This window comes from Pituophis catenifer, unplaced genomic scaffold (genome assembly GCF_029215685.1).
Source record: "Pituophis catenifer annectens isolate HBS135680 unplaced genomic scaffold, rPitCat1.0.hap2 SCAF_1, whole genome shotgun sequence".
In the NCBI taxonomy this organism is placed as follows: Eukaryota; Metazoa; Chordata; class Lepidosauria; order Squamata; family Colubridae; genus Pituophis; species Pituophis catenifer.
In genome coordinates, this window is record NW_027256881.1 from 208,117,018 (window position 1) to 208,138,433 (window position 21,416).

Here is a 21,416-nt window from a genome sequence, read left to right on the forward strand (position 1 = left end):
AACAGAATGATTATATTTTTCTGTTCACTGATTAAATGACCATCACAGCTTATTTTATGGGTGCCAAATAAAAGCCCAGCCCCTCTGCCCATTCCCCATCCTCAAACTACATCTATACAATTTTATTCCCATTGTTTTGTTTTGAGAATCAGTTGCTCCTTTGCTGGGCTTCTAGACTGTATATTGTTGCCTCTATTCAATTTTACCCCTTTCATACCCTTTCATAGGTATTTCAAGATACAGTTGAATTATTGGAATATGTTCATTCCAATGTCAAATTTATGCAAGGTGAAACTTGAGGGTCATGTTTGAATCTATTAAATCTGCCAATTGTTTTCATTCAAAGGAAATATAATATCCAAATGCATGATCTATGGAGTTACCAGTACTCATTTTTTTAAAAACTTCCTTGGACCAAGCATTCTAACTAGAACAGATTTCTTTACCTGGTATTTTCTAATATTATCTAGTGTGTTAGATCAGAACTCCCATCATCCCAAGCATATTGACTGAGAACCACTGGAGTCTGGACATGTCATATCACACATTTTGTTGGCACTGGATTGCTAAAACCACTACTGACCAATTATCATTCTGTCCTTTTTGTACAGCCTGCTCCCCAGATACTACAATGTAGAAAGTTTGCTTGTCTAGAGGCCAGATGTAGGTATTATTGCTTTCAAGTACATAAAATATTAATTTATCATAGGTTAGGACAATGAAAAGCATTAAACCTCTCCCAAATGGCACAAAAACAAAATTGGATCCATAACTAACATCTATTTAAAATGCCTGGAAATTATTTTTACAATGCCAAAATTAATTCTATTTTTCCCCTTTCTTTCTTTCCTTCTTTCATCTCCCTTCTTTTTCCAACTCCTATTAGAAAGAATATAAGAAAGATTTTGAAGAATCCATTAAGGGCCGGAATCTTACCGGTTTGGAGGTTACACCATCTTTACTGCATGTCAGATATGCCACTAAAATAGCAAGCGAGGTACCAACTACTCTTCTGACTTCTGCAATGGAAATTATGTTCCCCAAAGTAGACTCTTCACTGTTGTCTTTGCCATGCTTAAACTTTAATTTTAAGTTTACAAGTTAATTTTTGATTTCCCCCCTTAATTTTAACTTTAATTATAAGCATGATTTAACTGATAGTGATGCCTAGTTTATTTTCTTTACCTTTTTAAAATTTGTTATATTGATGGAACCAATGAGAATTGTCTCATTATTCATTATTTATTTTGTGTGAATTTTAGGTAGAGTTAGCGTAACAAGATTTGCGTGTTTGGAAGGCAAGAACAACTATTTAGTCTAGGAATTATTTCCTAACTCTTTTTGTTCTCCTTTATATTTTTCCTCTCTTTGACTCCTTCTTACTTATCTCTTTTGATTTATTTTCTTGTTTTCTACCCTCTAGAAAGAATACAGGAGAGATTTAGAAGAAGGTGTAAAAGGCAAAGGTCTAACAATTCTAGAAGAGACACCAGATTTACTTAGAGCAAAGAATGCAACCTATATTTTGAATGAGGTAAGGCATATCACTAGGTGGAATAAAGTTTAGGAATCTGGAAGGTAGATTTCTATGGAGTATTAAAATGTTTAGTACTGGTCTGTCCATTTCAAAGTTTTGTGTCCAGCATATATTCAGACAGAGGAAGGACATTTTTCAATTTTAGTTTCTAAGTATTTGGATTATTTTAAATTACACAAACTAATAAAAGTATAAAAATGCATATAACAATATTAAGGATCAACACAAAACTGATAGGGAAAGGAAATAAGTAAGTTATACTACAAGAAAGAACTTGTAAAAACTCCAAGAAACAGATATTTTAAATGTCTTCTTTAATTTCTCTTGTCAAAAAAGACAAATTCAAATATTGACAAATAATATTATTTTGCTCCTCCTTTTGTAATTTATTGATAACTTTAGAATTTCTGATTATGAGGCCAGCAGTTCTAAAGCAAAATTAAAAAGAAAAGAAAGCATTTTGATAGAGATTTAACCAAGGGAAAGGGAAGCATTCTATTAATAATCAACTGTGATTTAAACATTAATAAATTATATCCAAACTATAAAAACTTTGTGGAGACATAAAAATCAAAACCCACACCAAAAACTACCAAGAGACCACATGAAGGCTTTCTTACTCCCCAAAGTGATTATAGTTGGTGGATGCTGAGTCGTTTGAGTTAAAGGAAGAACATCTATTGAAAAACCAATATTGTCAGAAGTTTAATGGCCCTGTTTATACCCAGCCCGAGCTGTATTCTGTAATTTGCTCATAAAGAAGCTCATAAAACCTACCATCCACATTTATTAAGGAAATAGTTCTAGAATGGGAACAGATTGCCTGGTTTCGGAATAAACTTGATATTTGTTTCATAAAAATTTAAAGGCAGGGATTTGCATGAAAAAGTTTTATTACAGACTCCTCATAAAATAGGAGACAAAAATCCAATCTAATTTTTATACCACTCAAATGGAAAATCATCATAATCAATAGTCAATTCCCAGAATTGTAGTGATGATTTCTTGAAGAAAAAAAAGCCACTTCAAGAGTTGTTCTTTGAACTTCCTTTATAAATTATTTCTGAGTAACATTTGATAAGTTGAAAGCAAAGATGACTGAAACCCAAAAAGATATTGAAGATTCTTCTCATGAGCAATAGTTCTCACATTTTTAATCTCTCCCCCCCCATTGTCGAATTTCCTTGGTAAAATCCAGAAAAGCTGGGTACTTTTTTAAAAGTCCAGTTAACCATACATAGTGAACCAACTGGCCTTTCTCTGTAGCCCATCAAGAATGACATTCCAAAGAGGTTTAATTAATTGATTATGGATAGTCCTCCTTGTCCCACTAAACCTCCATGATCTTGCAACTAAAATACTCTGTTTTCAGCCAAATCCATTTTGAAATGTTTAGTACCAACAATATCATTAACAACAGTTAACATCTTCTGTAACCTCAAGGAGAACAGCCATCACCTTATTCTTTGCAGCTGCCAACAGTGACACATTAAGGAGACAAAAAATGTGTCAGAATTTCCTGAGGGCACCATGAGGCAGATAACAAACAAGCTCTCCCAAACAATCAAAAGACACAACAACCACCTGCTTTTGGCTCCGATAACAGCTGTTCATGTAGCAAATAAGCAATGATCTGGATATAAATTCTAGCAGGATGATGAAGATAACATTCTTCCACACATTTTAAAGCCCATCTTTTTTAAAAATCTGTGTACAATTTCCTCAAATTTATGCATTTTTTTGGCATGGCATTTTCTCTAATTGGTACATCACAGGACTATTCATGGATGGATCTATGAATTACACAGTCATATTAAAATAGGAACCAGATGATTTTCACTGCAATTACATTATGCATTTTAAAATTATTTTAAAATAATAAAAAAATAGAAAATGGGGTCAATAGTACATTTAACCATTGGTTTTGAATTGATCCTGCATACTTTGGATTATTTTCTTGGGAATTATAATGATGGAACATTAAGCAGAAAGGAAAAGATTGGCTAGTTATTATATTTACCTTTTTCAGATTAATGGCCTGATTAATTTTGAGATCTATAAAAAGCATAACTAGTCAGATTTCATATCACATTGCAAGATTAAATGTTTCTTCTATAAAATAGATTGATCTTCCTTCCATTGTACATTTACATGAGCAGGTTACATATCAAGGTAACCTTTGGAGGATTGGGGTGAATTTCATTTGGGAACAAGCTGTTTGATATATTTTTATATCTGTCTTTATCCACAGAAAGAATACAGGAAAGCTCTGGAGATGGAAATCAAAGGAAGGGGACTAACAGACCTTTCATTGGAGACACCTGATTATATGAGGGCAAAGAATGCTACAGATATTGCTAGTGAAGTTAGTGATTAATGAACATCATTTAATTTCCTGCTGTATTAAATCAACAAAAAGCTACATCTATAAATTACTTATTCTGAATATTTCCCCTGAAATGTTTCTCTCAACAGCTTAAATATAAGCACTCTGCGGAAATGGAAAAAGCCAATTATACCACGGTTGTTGACACTCCAGAAATCATCCATGCACATCATGTGAAGAACTTTTCCAGTAAGGTAAGGATGGCTGTGCAGATGGAGGTGAACTCCAACTTCCAGGCTTAACCAGCCTGATAAATAATGTGATACAGAGACCATCTGAAATAGGGCCCTGTCTGTAATAGTAACAGAGTTGGAAGGGACTTGGAGGTCATCTAGTCCAACTCCCTGCTCACGCAGGAGACCTATACTAGGGATTTGAACCACTGAACTGCCGACCTTTCTGATTGACAAGCTCGGCGTCCTAGCCACTGAGCCACCTAGCCAAATCTGTGTGACCTTGAGAGTGCACTGTAAATCCTTCCAATAACTGTGAGGTACTCTACACTGTTGGACATTTTGCTCTGATTTTCACTTTCACTAGTGACTCTGCTTTCATTTTTGCAACCATTTCAATATAGAACAAAACTAATAGTAATTAAAGGGAAAATTCATATAGATTTCAAAGCAGGGGATGGCAACCACAGATCACATGCCCCTAAAATCTCTTTTTGTGCCTTTAGAGCAGGGGTGTTAAACTTGCAGCCCGCGGGCTGGATGCTTCATGCACTGGCCACGCCCACCCCCAGTTTAACGAAGGGGGAAAAAGTTGCAATACATCACATGATGACAATGTGAAGCCGTGAGTTTGACACCCCTGCTTTAGAGTATAGCTGAATTTCTCAGTCAACTGCCAAGAATCAAAAGTACGATTTCTCACTTTTTTTTTTTTAGCAGAAATGCATTTGGTAAATGAGTTTTATTCTTCTTTAGTGCTTAACAACTCCCTAAAAAAGTAAAATAAAAACCCAATCTTCCAAAATCCATTATTTTCCTTCCATCCCCAAATCCAAACATGGGCTATTTGATGACATTACATCTTACTATCTGTGGCTCTCAACTTCCCCCATTTTTTAAAATCCACTTCTGACAACCAACCCTTTTGGCCCAGTCTACACTTCTCAAATGAATACTTAAGTCATAAAATCTGTGACCGGAATGTCCTTGCTTCTATAGTTAACAGGTAGTTTTGGCTTCTCCTTTTAGAAGGTAATACTTTCCAAGTATTTTCTTAAAAAAAACATTATTTAGTTTGCTTGATCTATGGACTAGATCACGTTTGACAGATGCAATCTAGAAAGTGCGAGCCCGAGCCATTAAACCTTCTAACGAATGTCCTTATTATACCTGTATACAATGCTTATCGTGTATCTGCTCTTATTTTTAAAGCATTTCTGCCTTAGACACCAAATTGACTAATTGATTGATTATGTGCCATCAGGTTGGTGGTGACTCTTAATGACTACGTAAATAGATATTCTCCACGATGATTTGTTCCTAACCTGAACTTCAGGACTTCCAATAGTGCATTTTGTCACCAGTGTAGATTATTCCTCCACCTTGCTTCTTATTGTCCCTGTCTTCTTTTTCCCTTCAACTTTCTCAGCTTCTCATAGTATGTCCAAAGTATGACAATGTGACCCTGGCCATTTGAGCCTCAAGTGAGAACTCTGGATAGAGTTTGTTTTATTTCTGTGGTGACTTTGCTATTGTCCCAAAATAACAAACAAACAAACAAAAAATGTCTCTCTGCATGGGTATTTGTTTTGTTACTGCAATAGTACATTTTCTTTCTTTTTTAACCTATGTAACAGAAAAAGTATAAAGAGGATGCAGAGAAAACCATGCCATACTATGTCTCTGTGCTAGAGACTCCAGAAAATCAGCGGGTCCGAGAAAATCAAAAGAATTTTAGCATGGTATGTATTTTAGCATACTCATAGAATTCCGACATGCTCCCCCTGAAATGCAATTTTCCTTTCTTATATTAGATATTAAGCCTAGAGGATGGAAAACATTAGGGATCTGAAATGTTTTGAGCCTTAGCCACCTGCTTTGAGTTTGAAATAGGTTGCTCATACCTTACTAGAAGCATGTCTGATGCTATTCTGACCATGATGACAAAGTCCCATGCTCACAATTGTCAGTGATGCTGATCATGTAGGTAAAGAAAAAGGACACAGATTCCAGGTATTTTTCAGAGATACCATATTTACCATTCTCTCTAAGATACATTCTTGATTACTGCTTTGCTGAGCAAGAAATTTAAAATTTTCCCATAATAATTGAGCCTTTCTCGGTTATTTTGAAAACAAGTCCAACTGAGATTGGAGGGCTTAGTTACAAATAACTTAATAGAATTTGTCAAATAACTCATGAATTCATGAATGCAGAATACTTAATAGCTTACCAATATTTGACTACATTTGATACTAAATTTTGAGTGACCTTTGTTCATGCTGCCGTAAATATATTTCTTATATATCTTCGACAGTTCTATGACACTATAAAGTACTATGAAACGGTATATAAATCTAAGTCCCATTGCTTTTACTGACATTTTAAAAAGTCAGTCTGGAAGCAAGAGGACTGAGCTCTTCCTGGGCCAATTCTGCCCAGCAGTGATAAATTTTTGTCTCTCAGTCTGTTTCTTAAATAAAGTTCAGAAATTCCAATCCAGATTACATTGGGTTGACAATGGGGTTGGGCTTGTATTCAGTCCGGAGATTATGGCCAGACTGGTCTTTCCTCTGCTTTTTGACCTTCTTATCTGCGCCAAGGAAGGCAGGGCTCCCGGGCTGGTTCTCAGTGGACCACTCTACCAGTGCCTGCTCTTTCCTTTGTGGGATTATTCCCAGCAAAATGGCTGCACAAGACAGATGCGAGACACTGGAGGGCAGGGATGTGCTAGGCACTGAAGCCAATCAGAGCTGGGCTGCTCCTGAAGTGGAATAAAGCTCTGGAAGCCATCTGCTCTCAAGGACTTCAGAAGGCTCAGGATGGAAAACAGCAGCTTTGAATGAAAGCTGGGAAACTTATGTGCAGGGCAGGGGGCAGAGAGCTGAGAGTGGGAAGTGGAAGATGTCACCTGTTCTTGCCCTCAGGGAGCAATGAGTGGCCTGTACTGGTAACAGGCCAAGCGGAAATCTGTTTTGAGATTAATGCATCGAAAAACATGTATTCTCTTAACAGCTTCAGTATCAACATGATCTGCAGGACAGTAAAGGAAAGGTCACCGTTGTAAATGAAACACCAGAAATATTACGAGTTAAAGAAAACCAGAAAAATTTCAGCTCGGTAAGTTTATATTATTTAGCAAGTTATTGGTCCCCAGTTGGCTAACACATTTCAATCTTTTCACTAATACCAATAAAATCTCTTGACAATAGACAATTAAGAATCCAGGTATGCACAACTGAAAACCCTTCCTTCCTTCCTTCCTTCCTTCCTTCCTTCCTTCCTTCCTTCCTTCCTTCCTTCCTTCCTTCCTTCCTCCCTCCCTCCCTCCCTCCCTCCCTCCCTCCCTCCTAATTCAAAAGAGCCATATTTGGATCCAGAACTTAGCCCTGAGTTAGTGATAAGGGATTTTAACCCACTCATTGTTTACAGTGTAATATGACATAAAGATCTGATCCACAAACATATATGTTTTTAGCAAAATATATCAGGGATGGACAGTTGAAACCACCATCTTCCCACACTGGAATTTCAGAGTAAAAAGATGTAGCTGTTACATCCATTTTTAGAATGGTTGGATGTTCAACTTTTATGTAACAAAGTGATAGGGTGGGGAAAAAGGGTTAATGCCACTTTCGTTTTAAAAGGAATTGTAGTTGCCCATCAGGAATGGGAAACCAATCACTTTCCAGTAACAATCACCTTGTTGCTGAACTACAACTGCCAGCAGCCTCTGCTAGGTTAGGCAATGGAAATGGATGCTGGGTTTTATAATGAAGTCAGAAGAGCCACATGTTGCCAACTTCTGCCTTATACTCTATTTCTTTTAACATTTTTAAAAAATAATGCAATAACTTCAGTACAACATGCATGGCAGTAGTGGGTTTCAGTTTCGGTCCTACTGGTTTTCTTGCGGGCATTGCTCACATGCGCTTGTGACACTTCTGCACATGTGCAGAAGCTTCTGCGTGTGCGCAGAGACATCCGAGTGGGTGGGCAGAGCCTCCTACCGCCACCGCTACAAGTTCACCCGATCCGGGGCAAACCAGTAGCAACCCACCACTGATACACGGCAATAATATTTTGACATATCTCCGTATATCTTGATGAACCTTTATGGGTTCCAAAGTTGTAAGCTTCATGTGTTTTCTTTGAGCAGCTAATCCAGGAATGGCATGAATAAATATTTTTAGTTTATTCTAGAAACTAAAACTCTCAAAGGGCTCCAAGGGGTAACTATCGTCATTTTGTGATGTCTTTATTAACCAAAGTAACTTTATGTCTTTATTAACTGAAGTATTTGACCAAGAGAGGTAGTTCTCTGTTAAAAACTTCATGATTTATTTTCAATACCTGAAGTCTGAAGCTTGAAGATCCTATGAAATCCTTGCCTACCTCAGCCTTAGAAAACTAGATAATGAACAAATATTTTTTTTAAAAAGAGCTGTTATTAAATATCAGAAAAAATCTGCAGAGCTTCATTTGGCATAACTGTGAATAGAATTTATATTTTGCTCATGTGTTTGCAAATGAATGTCTTCGTTTTCAGGCTATAAAAGCTAAGATTCTTACCTTAAAGGTTAAAGAGGTATATCCTCATATCCTTGTTTTTACTGGTCTGATTTCTTTCCTCTTATATTGCTTGAAATTATAAACACTAAGTGGTTTCTCCATACAAGCATCAATAGTACACTTGACACACAAATGAGATTGGGTATGATTATTTATTTATTGAAATAGATATTGTGATGCTATTTCTATTTTTTATTGAAATAAATGTTCTGGTGATTTGTGGTGCTGCTGCAGAACTGACTATGTCTTTCTATGCTTGATCTTGTTTTGCTTTAGGTTTTATACAAAGATATCATTGGAACAGGAACAGCAATTGAAAAAACACCAGAGACACAGAGAATTAGAAAAACCACAGATGCCATTAGCACGGTAAAAAACATCAAAATGATTTTTTTTAAAAAAAAAACCACACACATTCTTGCTGTTTTAACTTATAAAATTGAGTGTCATTTATGCTAATATTAGACTTAGTGTTGAATGGAATTAAAATATAATTAGATTGGAAGTGAAAGGGAAAAATACACGTTGAAAGAATAATTTTTGCTGTACTGAAGAGTATATTCAGCAAAACCAATGAAGTTAAATTTGGAGAAACTGGATCCGATCCATAATTCTTACTTGCTCCGGTGACTCCATTGCATGTATAATGTTTCATGTTTGAAGGGACTAATTGGATTAATCATGGATCCAACCATGGTTGGACAACTATGAGTTCCCTACCTATGAGGTAAATCATTTTTACTATGGCACTCGTTCCCAATCTGGGGTTATACAGTTCATAGAATTTTGCAACTAGCTTATTTGAAACTATCTGGGTTACATTCAGGTAAGAAAAAAGTTGTTTTACATGTTAAAAATAAAATAATTTCATAGTTATGAATAAATCAAATTGCTTCTAGTGTGAGAATTTCTTCAACCCAGGAAAAGGACTTCTGTTTAATTATCTATATTTACTTGAGTGTTGTCTCCTAACTTTCTTCTGATAAGAGATTTTGCAGTAGAGTGCATATTAAGCCTTTAAGTTCCACAACTATAAAAACCTTCAGTGACAATTGTTTCTCTGTTCTTGAAAGTGAGATGAGATGGATATGTAAGTCTCCTGTACATGACATCAGTTTTTTTGGTCTTTCTTCTGAATGCAACTTTGTAGATTAAGTACAAGGAGCACATTGGAAAAGGAACTCCCATTTCTGACCTTCCTGAAGTAAAACGGGTCAAGGAGACCCAGAAACACATCAGCTCGGTAGTGCCTAAAATTTTCTTTCTCTTTTGATAATGAGCTGGCCAAGTATGACATGCTGCTGTTCACCCTGCTAAGCTGCTGTTTATTCCTCTTGTTAACATATACTAACATCATCTCCTGTATTTTTAATGGACGTTCTCTTCTCATTGTATCCCATCTTAAAGTTCCATTTGCTTTGCTAACTTTTGTATACAAACCTTGAAAGGAGAATTTAAATGCATTAATGCTGAGCTGATGAGGATGAGCCATAAGTTGGTTTCTCAGGTAGAAAAATACAAATGGGGATGGATGGGATGGAATTAAAAATATAATGACAAAAGTAATTGATGAAGTGCTTCCTATAAAGCTACTCTAGAACTTGCCATTTGCCTAAGACCAGTGGCTTTGACTGCCTATAAACAGGGATGTTTAGTCAGTATGTTTGACAGGTTTTTGGATATACTCAGAGATAACTGGGCACAATCCTAATACAATTACATCAATGTTTATTCATATCTGTTTCCTTAGTTTGTGAAATATGCAATTTAGCTTGCTTATTTATTTGTTGGGGTGATCTGATTCCAGGCTTCAAATTAGCTTTTGCAATGTACCTCTTGAAATCTGAGGTTAGGGATTAAAGATTTGAGAGTTAGAAATTCTAAATACTTCACCACCCTTAACGGAACTTAATTTTCTAGCTTATTCTGTCAGGTAATCAAACCAAATTACATGGAGAAAAATCTATTTATATGGTCACAAGGAGCTGGAAACAACTTGACGGTACATATGCAACCAAATCTTAATTGGACATACATTGGGTAGTCTAAATCAGTGGTCCCCAATCTTTGCGGCTTGGTAACCTGGCTGAGAGGAGGAGAGGGGACCGGGCTGCATGAGCAGTGGCCCGGAGCACATGAGTGCATGCAGCTCGACTCACACAAGTGGCGGGGCAGCACACATGCCTGCCACTCACATGACCCAGTTGTGAATAGGCCATGGCCCAGTAGGGGGTTGCAGCCCAGGGGATGGTATAAGCCATTAGGGTGGTTATTAGAAGTGTAGGGTAATAATAAGTACAATATTGTGCCACAGATTTGCCTGGAAAATAAGGCAATTATGGCTAGCCATGAATCTTCCTTCATTTGAGGGCTGTTTAGTTAGTAACAATGTAACATTGCTGAAGAAACCATAAAATTTCACCCATAGGTATTGTCTTCTCCTTTCTCGTTTTCTATACTGTCCGCTTTGCAGTGGAGGGATCAGAAAAGTCAAGATACATGGCGCACACTTCAGTTTTTTAAATTATTATTATTATTATTACAGTTGGTCGTACAGTCAGCCTGTTGTTTAGGCTGAATTTGGCATTTTTCTCACCTATCAGGTCCTTACCAAGGATCAATTTAAATTTATTGTATCACTCAACTCTAATGGATTCCAGTTGTATGATCACAGCCAGCATCTTGAATTTTTTGCCCGCCCACCCCTTCCCCATCCGTTGGACTAAGCTTTTCACCAATGAATTAGTTTTAAAATATGTTTTTGCAAAATCTGGTTCCGCCAGACCTGTGCATTACATATTTCATGTTCTAACTTCAGGTTTACGTTATTTGTTTTTGGATTTTTTTTCAACTGACTGAATACTTTATTCTAATTATAATTTTTCTATGTGAGGAAGTAAGCATCTTTTTAAAGGAGTGAAATGCAGGACTTTTAATTTAAAAAAAAAACGGAAGGACTTTTCTCTCTCCTTTTTTGTTTTCATTTTTTTAAGAAAGTAAAAATGTGTGAGACCAGTTTGATATTATGTTTAAATCTTGAACGTACATAGTTCTTTTTTTAAAACTTGGCCTGATATTATGTTAAAGGATGTTTTTAAAGTTGAAACAGAGTTTTTATTAATTCAGGTGATTCAAATCTGATTCAAAAGGAACTTTCCAGATATGGGTTTCTCAAATAAAAAAAAAAATTAAAGGGAATTTTATAGTTCCAAGCCTTCTCTCCAGCAGGAGACCCATGAAAGAGTTTTAAACAAAATGTTCAATGGAATACAGATCGTTCTCATTTAGCAACTACAACTGGGACCGTGTGTTAAGTAAAGCTGTCACTAAGTGAAACATGATTTTACTATTTTATTTCAGCTTTCCTTGACTTTACAGACCTGCAAAGGTTGTAAATATGAGGACTGGTCACAAGGTTATATTTTCATCACAGTCGTAACTATGACCAGCCACTAAACGAGACAATTACTAACCAAGAACCTTTTTTTCCATTTAGTCATGTTCAGATTTTGGAGACTGCTTGGACTAATCCTTGCAGTTTTCTTGGCAAGGTTTTGGATGTGGTTTGCCATTACCTCCTTTCTAGGACTGAGACAAAGTGATTGGTCCAAAGTCCTGCTGGCTTAGTGCCTAACGCATGACTAGAATTCCCAGTCTCCCAGTTTCTGTCAGGCGCAAGTTTCTAGGAACAGGAGTTTAGTTCAAAGCACTTCAATGTTATTAACTATACACAAGAATCTGATCTAATGGTGAAGGCAAATTGGCACTAAATAAGAGTCAATGGAATTCACAGGTGGTTGGATTTAGGTCTCATTTGGGAGTGCAGCGATTCCAAACCAATGATGCTTGTGATTCCACCTTTGGGCTCCACCTGGTCATCTACTACAGTTTCTAAATGGATGTCTTAACCACTACACCAAACTGGACTTCCTGTATTAAAAACTACAGTATTTCCATTTATATCATTCTTTTCTGAACATGAAGTGTTTTCAAAAGAGAGTGGAAACATTTCTCACAGTGCAACTGGGCATGTGGGTGTGTCTACATTTATATATGAAATAAGTGTGTTAATCAACATTTGCATTGCGCCCTAATGTTTTCTTAGCAGTTATCCAATTTCTCACGTTGGTGGGTGTTTGTATTCTGCAGGTAATGTACAAAGAGAATGCAGGGCAAGGAACTGCAATATCAAGTACTCCAGAAATAGAGAGAGTCAGACGCAATCAAGATCACATTAGCTCGGTATTTCTCAATAAAATCAAATCTATTTTAACAACTCATAATTTTTCTTTTTTTAAAAAAATAATCTCTAACTATCCTACTCTATTTTCTACGATTTTTGTGACTCATCTCCCTTCCTAACTTTTAACTAATGAAAAACTTTATGCATCATAAAATAAGTTTAAAAAAAAAATAAAACAAAATATAATAAACAATTTGCTCCCATAAAATTAACATAGTGTTTCCCTTCCATATGCTTTCCTTAACCTGCGATGTCATTCACATATTTAATGAATAATATTCTATTTCTTTCTTTTAGCCTTTTTTCTTTGTGGCACTAGTCCAACCGTAGGATTTAACCATGCACTGTTACTACCTACTACCAGTTGAAATTCAGTTCTGGTTATTGCACTTCTTTGTTGGGGTTTTTTGTGGATACTTTATTGTACCCTCACAGGTGTCTTACAAAGAACAGGTGGGCACAGGAATGGCAACTCCTGTTACGCCAGAAATGGAACGGGTCAGACGTAATCAGGAGAACATTAGCTCGGTATAGCTCAAAATATTTATTGATACATAATTTTAACTGCCATGATCTTGTGCTAACTTTCCTTTTAATTTTAAACCCTCCATGAGATCTTGACAATCTCTTCCTCTTCATTTTAATCCCATCATGAGACGTGGACAATTAAAGCACTAATTAGTTTTGTTTTGCAGTGATTTTTTTAACTTCTTCTTTTCACCATACTTCTTTCCTAGCTTCCTTCCCCTCCTCAAATAAAACAATATGATTTGCCTTACACAAATATATTCAACCCTTATAACAGGAAATCCCTCTAATAGCTTTTGGCATCCACGTGTTGGTGCAATGCAAAGTTAGAATAACACGTTGATCCTAACTAATGAGTCTCAACAACTATTGTAAAATGTTCTTTTTATTGCTAATCTTTATTTTTGTTAATGAAGCTTTGAGGTAATTTGTTATTCTGGACATGAAAACAAGAGCACAATTATAGTCTTCCAAGTTCCAAACTCCGGTACAAAAGTCCATATGTACATGCACATATTTAAATGCAAACATGTGCCAATGACCCCTTACTGCAATTAAATTGGGATAATTATTCCACTGGATTCCAGTATTTTTTTTTATCTATCCTGTCACTTCCAAATCCTTTCTCACTCCTTCAATCCTGTCTCACTCCAGAGAAGGAATAGCATAGCTATCACTTTTGTAGTAACTCCATCTCCATGTAGTACTCCATGGAGTAGTTGTTTATAGCTTTCATTTATTTATTTATTCATTTATACCGGAGAACATGAGGCTGAAGAATCAAGACCAAGCTACGGATTCTAAGAAGGCTACCTTTTTGTCCCTTATTCATAAAAACATGTGAATCCTTGAACTTGGCAAGCAAGATAATTCAGTTCCAAATATATTTAAGCTGTCAAGGATGTAGGCAAATAAAAGTGTCTGTGTGTTTGGCGATGGGGATTATATTGCCTATGAGTAGTCATACGACCACAGATCACAACTCACCTCCAAAAAGAGGTCCTCATATTCCAAGACTACATCAGAGAAGACATAGTCTGATCAACCCAAAACGAGTTCTGGTTGGGTGTTCTCTTCTTCTTCTGTCCTTCATAAGGAAGAATGAAAAGAAACTACAGAGGGTTGAAAGTATTCCTAAGATTATAGCCACAGCAAATTATTTGAATGCAATTAAGTTAAAATCTTGGGTGGGCTTTCATATCCAATTTAGCAATAGGAATCCTTTTTTAGATTTAAGATAGGATTTATTTTTTAAGAGGATTTTCAAATTTCTGTAGACTTCAAGAAGAAAACTTATTTCATAAAGAAAATTGCACCGGATTGTTTTTCTGTGCTGATTTTTTTTTTTTTACGTATATATTTCTTCTTACACAGGTATTATACAAAGAGAATTTAGGTTCTGGAACTCCAACAACTGTTACTCCAGAGTTGGAGAGAGTCAGACGCAATCAAGAAATCTGTAGCTCGGTATTTTTGTACTTAAAAATGCCCTTTAACTTTATTAAAATGGAATTAATTATTACAAACCTTGATATTACTCATTCTGAGTAACATAAAATACTCATTAAAAAACCCTTTGTTTTAGTAATTGAATCATTCAATTACTGACCTTTTTTAAATTTGATTTTTATTTCTTTAATGGTGGTATATGTATTCCCAACTCATATTGATAGTTCCTGTGAAAAGTGTGAGAAGGAGATCAAAATAACAACAAAATTTTGGATCCATAAATTTAGGCTACAATCCAGCCAAAATTAAATAAAATTAATTTGGTGGGTTTTTATTGAAAAAGCAAATTTTAAACTTAAGTCTACCAAATCTTCTTATAATAAATGGGGCTTACAATGGAACTTTGGATCCAATGTAAAGTTTATTTCATTGGATGAAATTGCATTACTTAATTAATGCTGAAGGAGCTTCTTGGATGAGAGATTAAGTGCTTTTAAGAGGGAAAAAATCAAGAAAGTCCAGGTGCCTTTTGGAAAAAGAACCTTTGTGTAGGCAGTTTACATTTATGATTTTGTGACAGTGTCAGCCAGGTTTTAAGGAATAGTCTTAAAGAATCATGGGCCAAATTATGCTATATCTTTTCAAAAATGTAGTTCAACTCAAAGATGTTCAGTAAAAGTTCAGCTTTGTACTTCAAATAACACAAAGTTCCCTTTTCACCTCATTTAAATTGTCATTTGAATCTTGATTAGCTGCTATATATAATTCACTGATCAAAATAATATTGAATCTATCAATATAGTTAATTTTCCAATGAATTTATTTTGTTCACTATTTTGTATTCTAATAGTCTGGAATATTGTTAACTTTTTTGCTGTCCCTGGAATAATGTTAACCATCTGGAATACAATCCTGACTATGCTTTTCTTTTTTAACTCCTGTGATTCTTTTTAAAAATCATTTATTTAGCATAACTTAAATTGTAAAAAGAATATGGTCTAAATCTCCAATTGGATGGATGAGGGTGTACAGTGCTTTTTCAGATGAAGTTTAGAAATGAAAAAAGAATGCAAACAATATGGGCATGCTCAGAATAAAATATTGGAATCATTTTTTATAATGATTCGTAGCTGAATCTCTCTTCCATCACTTTAAGATCGCTGTATGTCCTATTTCTGCCAAACCAGTAACCTTATGATATCTTTTGCAGTGGTTTCTTTGCTCAGTTCTGTTGGAGACTATTGTATTATTTTAGCATAGCAAAAAGAAACCTTGATTTAACCAACATGGTATATAGTTCGATGTTTCCAAAATATTGAATGGGTGATCTTTACACCACAGTTCTACAGTTGCAGCATTGCTTACTCTCTAAAGCAAAGCCCTTCCCCAACCAAATTATTTTTAAAACTATTTATTTATTCATTTATTAAATTTATATGCACAGTCTGAAAAGCGATTCTAATATAAAAGATCTCATGGAAAAAACTCTTGAGTAATATTACTGATATCTTATGATAGTTTGGGCATTTGGGAGGATTATCGGGCCATTTTACAAGACTGCATTCTGATGTTCAAAATCTTAACAGTTTCCAACATCTTCGACCAATCTTTTCTGTCTTAGAGCAAGTTCATCCAGGGAGGGGTGACGGTGGTGGTTGTGGTGGAAATATCAAAACAGTCAAGATAATGGCTGCAGCATCATGACTGAAGCCTCACCTCTTTACACTTTATATATGGGTGGAACCATATACAAAAAGGGCGGGGCTTGGATCATGCCATCACGGTTGCCATCTTGTGTGTTTTGACCTTTCTGAACACATCACAGTGCAGAGCCTCCAAAAAATATAGGATGATGAGTGAGTGACTCCCAACCACAAACTATGCTGTAATGTGCCATGTATAGTTAAAAATAAAAATTACTGCATAGAGAAAAACCTAAAGGGACAATAAAATTTTGAAGTACCTGTATGAATCCCACACATAAAATCCATTTAAATATGTTAATATTTACTATTCATTCATTCATAATCTTTAATGGTTTTGTTAGTTGCATGGCCGGGATCCACCCAGTAGGTACCTTAAAATACTTATTGAGCTTAATCAAAACATAAGAGCCGTGCTGGCGCAGTAGTTAGAATGCAGTACTGCAAGCCAATTCTGCCGACTGTCAGCAGTTCAATCCTGACAGGCTCAAGGTTGACTCAGCCTTCCATCCTTCCAAGGTTGGTAAAATGAGGACCAGATTGTTGGGGGCAGTATGCTAACTTTGTAAACCACTTAGAGGGGGCTGCAAAGCACTATGAAGCGGTACATAAATCTAAGTGCTATTGCTATTGCTAAAAAGCCAAATTCTTACATCTTCTCATAATCTTGGATGACTTAAACATTCCTAGTGTATTTAACATTGTGATTTGCTGGCAGGGTAGACAAAAGCAAGAAACCACAGAAAGAATATTGTGGAAATAGGACTTGGAAATAGGACTCATTCCCAGGAGATTGAAGACCAACATTCTTGGCATATTTGAAGTGACCTTTGTTTTTCATTCTTATTTTTCTTTTGTCCCACCTTCTTTTACCATGCAGGTCCTATACAAAGAAAATCTAGGGACAGGCACCCCGACTCCTGTCACTCCTGAGATGGAGAGAGTCAAACACAACCAAGAAATCATTAGCTCGGTACTTCTAGGAAACTGGCATTTTAATTCTCTCTTCTTTTTTTTCTTTTTTTTTTAAAAAAGATAGTTTTTCCCAATCCCAGTTCCATCTTGTTAATGTTTTCATTGTGCTTTCTATGAAACTTTGCTCTTTGTTGTTCAACTTAGGATAGCATCATTTTGAAGACTTTTAAACCTTTCCTGCTATTCAATACCTTGCCTCCAAATTATTGCCAAAATATAATACTCTATTTTCCTATCACTGGTATGTTCGATCTTCTGTGAATATTATACAAAGATCCAAAATGCGCCTTCAAAGGATGACACTATATGTAAAGAATACTAGTTCCTGCTTTTTGAAAAGAAAACTTATTATGATACCATCATCCAGCCAGATGTTTCCACTTCTCGATCAACTTCTTTGTAAAGCATCAGTAACAAAATCCTTCCATTTTAATTATTGCTGGCTTACTTGGCTGCTCTTCTATCCCACAGGTGTTGTACAAAGAGAATGTAGGGAAAGCAACCCCAACTTCTGTCACTCCAGAGATGGAGAGAGTCAAACGCAATCAAGAACACATTAGCTCGGTATTGGAAAGAAGAAGAAAAAAAGAATTCTTTGAATTCTTTGAAATGAGTTGATGTGTTAATGACTTCCCTTTCTAACTATCAGTAGTGCCGATTCATCTCCCAGAAAACACCTCCTTTCCTTGGAATTCTTTCTTCAACTTAGGTGTACTACTAAGAGTTGACTCATAATTTTTAATATTCAACACACTTAGAATCCTCTCCACCCACCTACCCCTTTCTGCCTTTCTTATCCAACTACATAATTTTCTTCCATGGTTGTTGATTTAAAAAATCTCTGCTCCAACTAACAGAGGGAAATCAACAGCCAGCTATCTTCCCTGGAAGTTGGTGTGATCCAAGTATTAACACCAAAAGCTATTAACATCTTTTGATGAACGTTACTGTTTTGTAATTACCAGATTACCTTTTTTTATATCCTGTAGGTGTTGTACAAAGAGGACATAGGGAAAGGAACTTCTGTACCCATCACTCCTGAGATGGAAAGAGTTAAATGCAATCAAGAATACATTAGCTCGGTATTCAAAAGAAGAAAAAAATTGACCTGAATTCTTTAAAAAAGTTGATGTGTTAATGACCTTGCTTTCTAACTATCAGTACTGCCAATACACCCTTTACAACAATCCCCCACCCTTGGAATCTTTTCTTCAAGCTACGTTTGCTATTCCTACTAAGACTTGACTCACTACTTTCCAAAACATAGATAATTTCACATTTTTAAAGCTTTTCCGTCTTTCTTATGCTACCAGATTATTTTTTCTTGTGGGTGTTGATTACAGGTCTCTGTTCCATTCCAGATGACAATGAAATCAACAGCCAGCTAGCTTCATTGGAAGCTGGCGTGATCCAAGTATTAACACCATAAACGATTAATATTTTTCATGAACATTGCTGTTTTGTAATTATTGGATACCTTTCTTTTTTGTATTCTATAGGTTGCATACAAAGAAGATGTAGGGAAAGGAACCCCTACACCTGTCACTCCAGAGATGGAGAGAGTTAAACGCAATCAAGAACACATTAGCTCGGTATTCAGAAAAAGAAAACATTAACTGGATTTCTTTGAAATACTGTAGATTGATGTGTTAATGATCTTACTTTCTAACTATCAATAATGCCTTTTCGCCTATTACAAGCCTCCTATCTTTGAAATTCCTTCTCCCGATCAGGTCTACTTATGCTACTAAGATTTGCTCACTTCTTCTTCTTTTTTTTTAACAAACACAGAATTTCCTCCCCTTTTGTTTTTGCGTTTTCATCTTTCTTATCAGTTTTTTTTCTCCTCTTATGGGTGTTGATTCAAGTTCTCTGCTTCAGATGACTCTGAAATCAACAGCCAGCTGGCTTCACTGGAAGCTGGTGCAATAGAAATATTAACCACGCTGGCTATTAATATGTTTTCTGATCCTTGCTGTTTCATAATTGCTGGATACTCTTTTGTATCCTTCAGGTCTTATACAAAGAGGGACTGGGAAAAGGTACCCCTATACCTGTCACTCCTGAGATAGAGAGAATCAGACGCAATCAAGAACACATTAGCTCGGTATTCAAAAGAAGAGAAATTATACCTAATATTTTGAAAATAAGTTGTTGTGTGAATGATCTGTGCTTTCTAACTGTTGGAGTCTCAATTTTACCCTTAAAACAAGGTTCTGACCTTTGGAATTCCTTCTTCAACCTAAGTCGTCTACTACTCTACTACTGTTACTGCTACTAAGAATTGATTAATTATGTTTATTTTTCAGCATACCCGGTGTTTTTACCTTCCTTTCAGCTTTTCTATCTTTCTTATCCTACTAGAACATTTTCTTGTGTGGGTGTTGATTAACGGTCTCTGTTCCAGATGACCCTGAAATCAATAGCTAGCAAGCTTCCCTGGAAGTTGGTGTGATCCAAGTATTAACACCATAAGTTATTAACATCTTTTGATGAACGTTGCTGTTTTGTAATTACTAGATTACCTTTTTTATATCCTGTAGGTGATGTACAAAGAGGACATAGGGAAAGGAACTCCTACCCCTGTCACTCCAGAGATGGAGAGAGTCAAACGCAATCAAGAACATATTAGCTCGGTATTTAAAAGAAAGAGGCAAAGGAATGAATGGTTTAAAATAATATTAAATGTGTTAGAGCTTTGTGTTTTCTAACTAAACTATAGCTCCCATTTTTGCCTCTTGGCCTAAACCATTTACCTTTTGAACTCTTTCTGCAACTTAACTTTAACATATTCCCAAAAAGATCTGAGCTACTACTTTCTTCAGCAGAGTGCTTGATTGACGTGTGCTGTCTATCAGCTTCCTTATCCTACTAGATTGTTTTCTATTTGGTTGTTGACTGAAGGTCTCTGTTCTGACACAATTCAACAGTTTCTATACTGAAAGCTGGTGTGCTCCTGGCATTAACATTGTAAACTCTTGAAAGATAATTTTGGTTGTTGCTATTCTATGGTTACTGGACACCCGTTTTTTACCTTGTAGGTTTTGTACAAAGAGGGTTTGGGGAAAGGTACTCCGATACCTATCACTCCTGACATGGAGAGAGCGAAGCGCAATCAAGAGTTCATTAGCTCGGTACTTTAAAAACAAAAATATTTTTGATATAATAAAATATAACATGCTAACAAAACTTCAGAAATGTTGCCTTTTGTATCTAAAAATATCCTTGAAGTAAAATACTGATGTATTGATCACTTACCTTCTACTCATAAGATACCTCTGATATTAATAGTAATATTCAACCATCAGATTTTGAAGAATTTTCATAAACTAGCAACCATGGCAATAGGACTCTATCCAGATATTACTACATGCTATGATTTCTGGTCCAAATAACTTGTTCTTGAGAAGAGGTTTATGCAAATAACTGTTTTGTAAGAGGCAGAATAATTCACGAACAATGACCTAACCTTAAAATATAAGCTATCCCTTTTGGGGATAATGAAAGGCCAAGTCAAAAAACACATGGTTAACATTTCTATATGCACCTCAGCTGCTGGTTATATAAAATTGCACAGCAGAGAAAACACAGCATAATCAGAATTTTGTTCTGGAACTGATGTAATGAATGAGATCTTGTTGATAACAACATTTAGGAAAAAATAATTCTGAAATAACTTAGACTATCAGTTCATTGTTCTGTATAAATTATAATTGTGATGGGTCTGAATGTGATGGGTTATAAGTCTGAATTCCAGGATGGATGGGCTGCTTTCCTGAGGGCAAAGAGGCAGCATAGCTGGAAAGTTTGCTCAGCAGGAAGAGAGTTAAATGTCTCCTCCCTAGTGTAG

General features: G+C 35.8%; 1 protein-coding gene across 21 annotated transcripts in view; it reads left to right on the forward strand.

Moving 5' to 3' along the window:
* NEB (nebulin) overlaps positions 1–21,416 on the forward strand; it is a 210,280-nt gene that overhangs the window by 180,725 nt on the left and 8,139 nt on the right. For 7 of the 21 annotated variants that reach the window (XM_070944263.1, XM_070942819.1, XM_070943071.1 and 4 more), the window contains 18 exons: positions 887–997; positions 1,424–1,534; positions 3,789–3,902; positions 4,013–4,117; positions 5,734–5,838; positions 7,112–7,216; positions 8,945–9,037; positions 9,819–9,911; positions 12,818–12,910; positions 13,347–13,439; positions 14,814–14,906; positions 17,472–17,564; positions 18,038–18,130; positions 18,556–18,648; positions 19,066–19,158; positions 19,581–19,673; positions 20,110–20,202; positions 20,608–20,700. In XM_070944263.1, coding sequence (XP_070800364.1) covers positions 887–997; positions 1,424–1,534; positions 3,789–3,902; positions 4,013–4,117; positions 5,734–5,838; positions 7,112–7,216; positions 8,945–9,037; positions 9,819–9,911; positions 12,818–12,910; positions 13,347–13,439; positions 14,814–14,906; positions 17,472–17,564; positions 18,038–18,130; positions 18,556–18,648; positions 19,066–19,158; positions 19,581–19,673; positions 20,110–20,202; positions 20,608–20,700 — 1,767 coding nt within the window. The remainder of the gene's footprint in view (positions 1–886; positions 998–1,423; positions 1,535–3,788; positions 3,903–4,012; positions 4,118–5,733; positions 5,839–7,111; positions 7,217–8,944; positions 9,038–9,818; positions 9,912–12,817; positions 12,911–13,346; positions 13,440–14,813; positions 14,907–17,471; positions 17,565–18,037; positions 18,131–18,555; positions 18,649–19,065; positions 19,159–19,580; positions 19,674–20,109; positions 20,203–20,607; positions 20,701–21,416) is intronic. The other 14 variants (XM_070944177.1, XM_070944345.1, XM_070943304.1 and 11 more) reach the window with 13 other exon arrangements.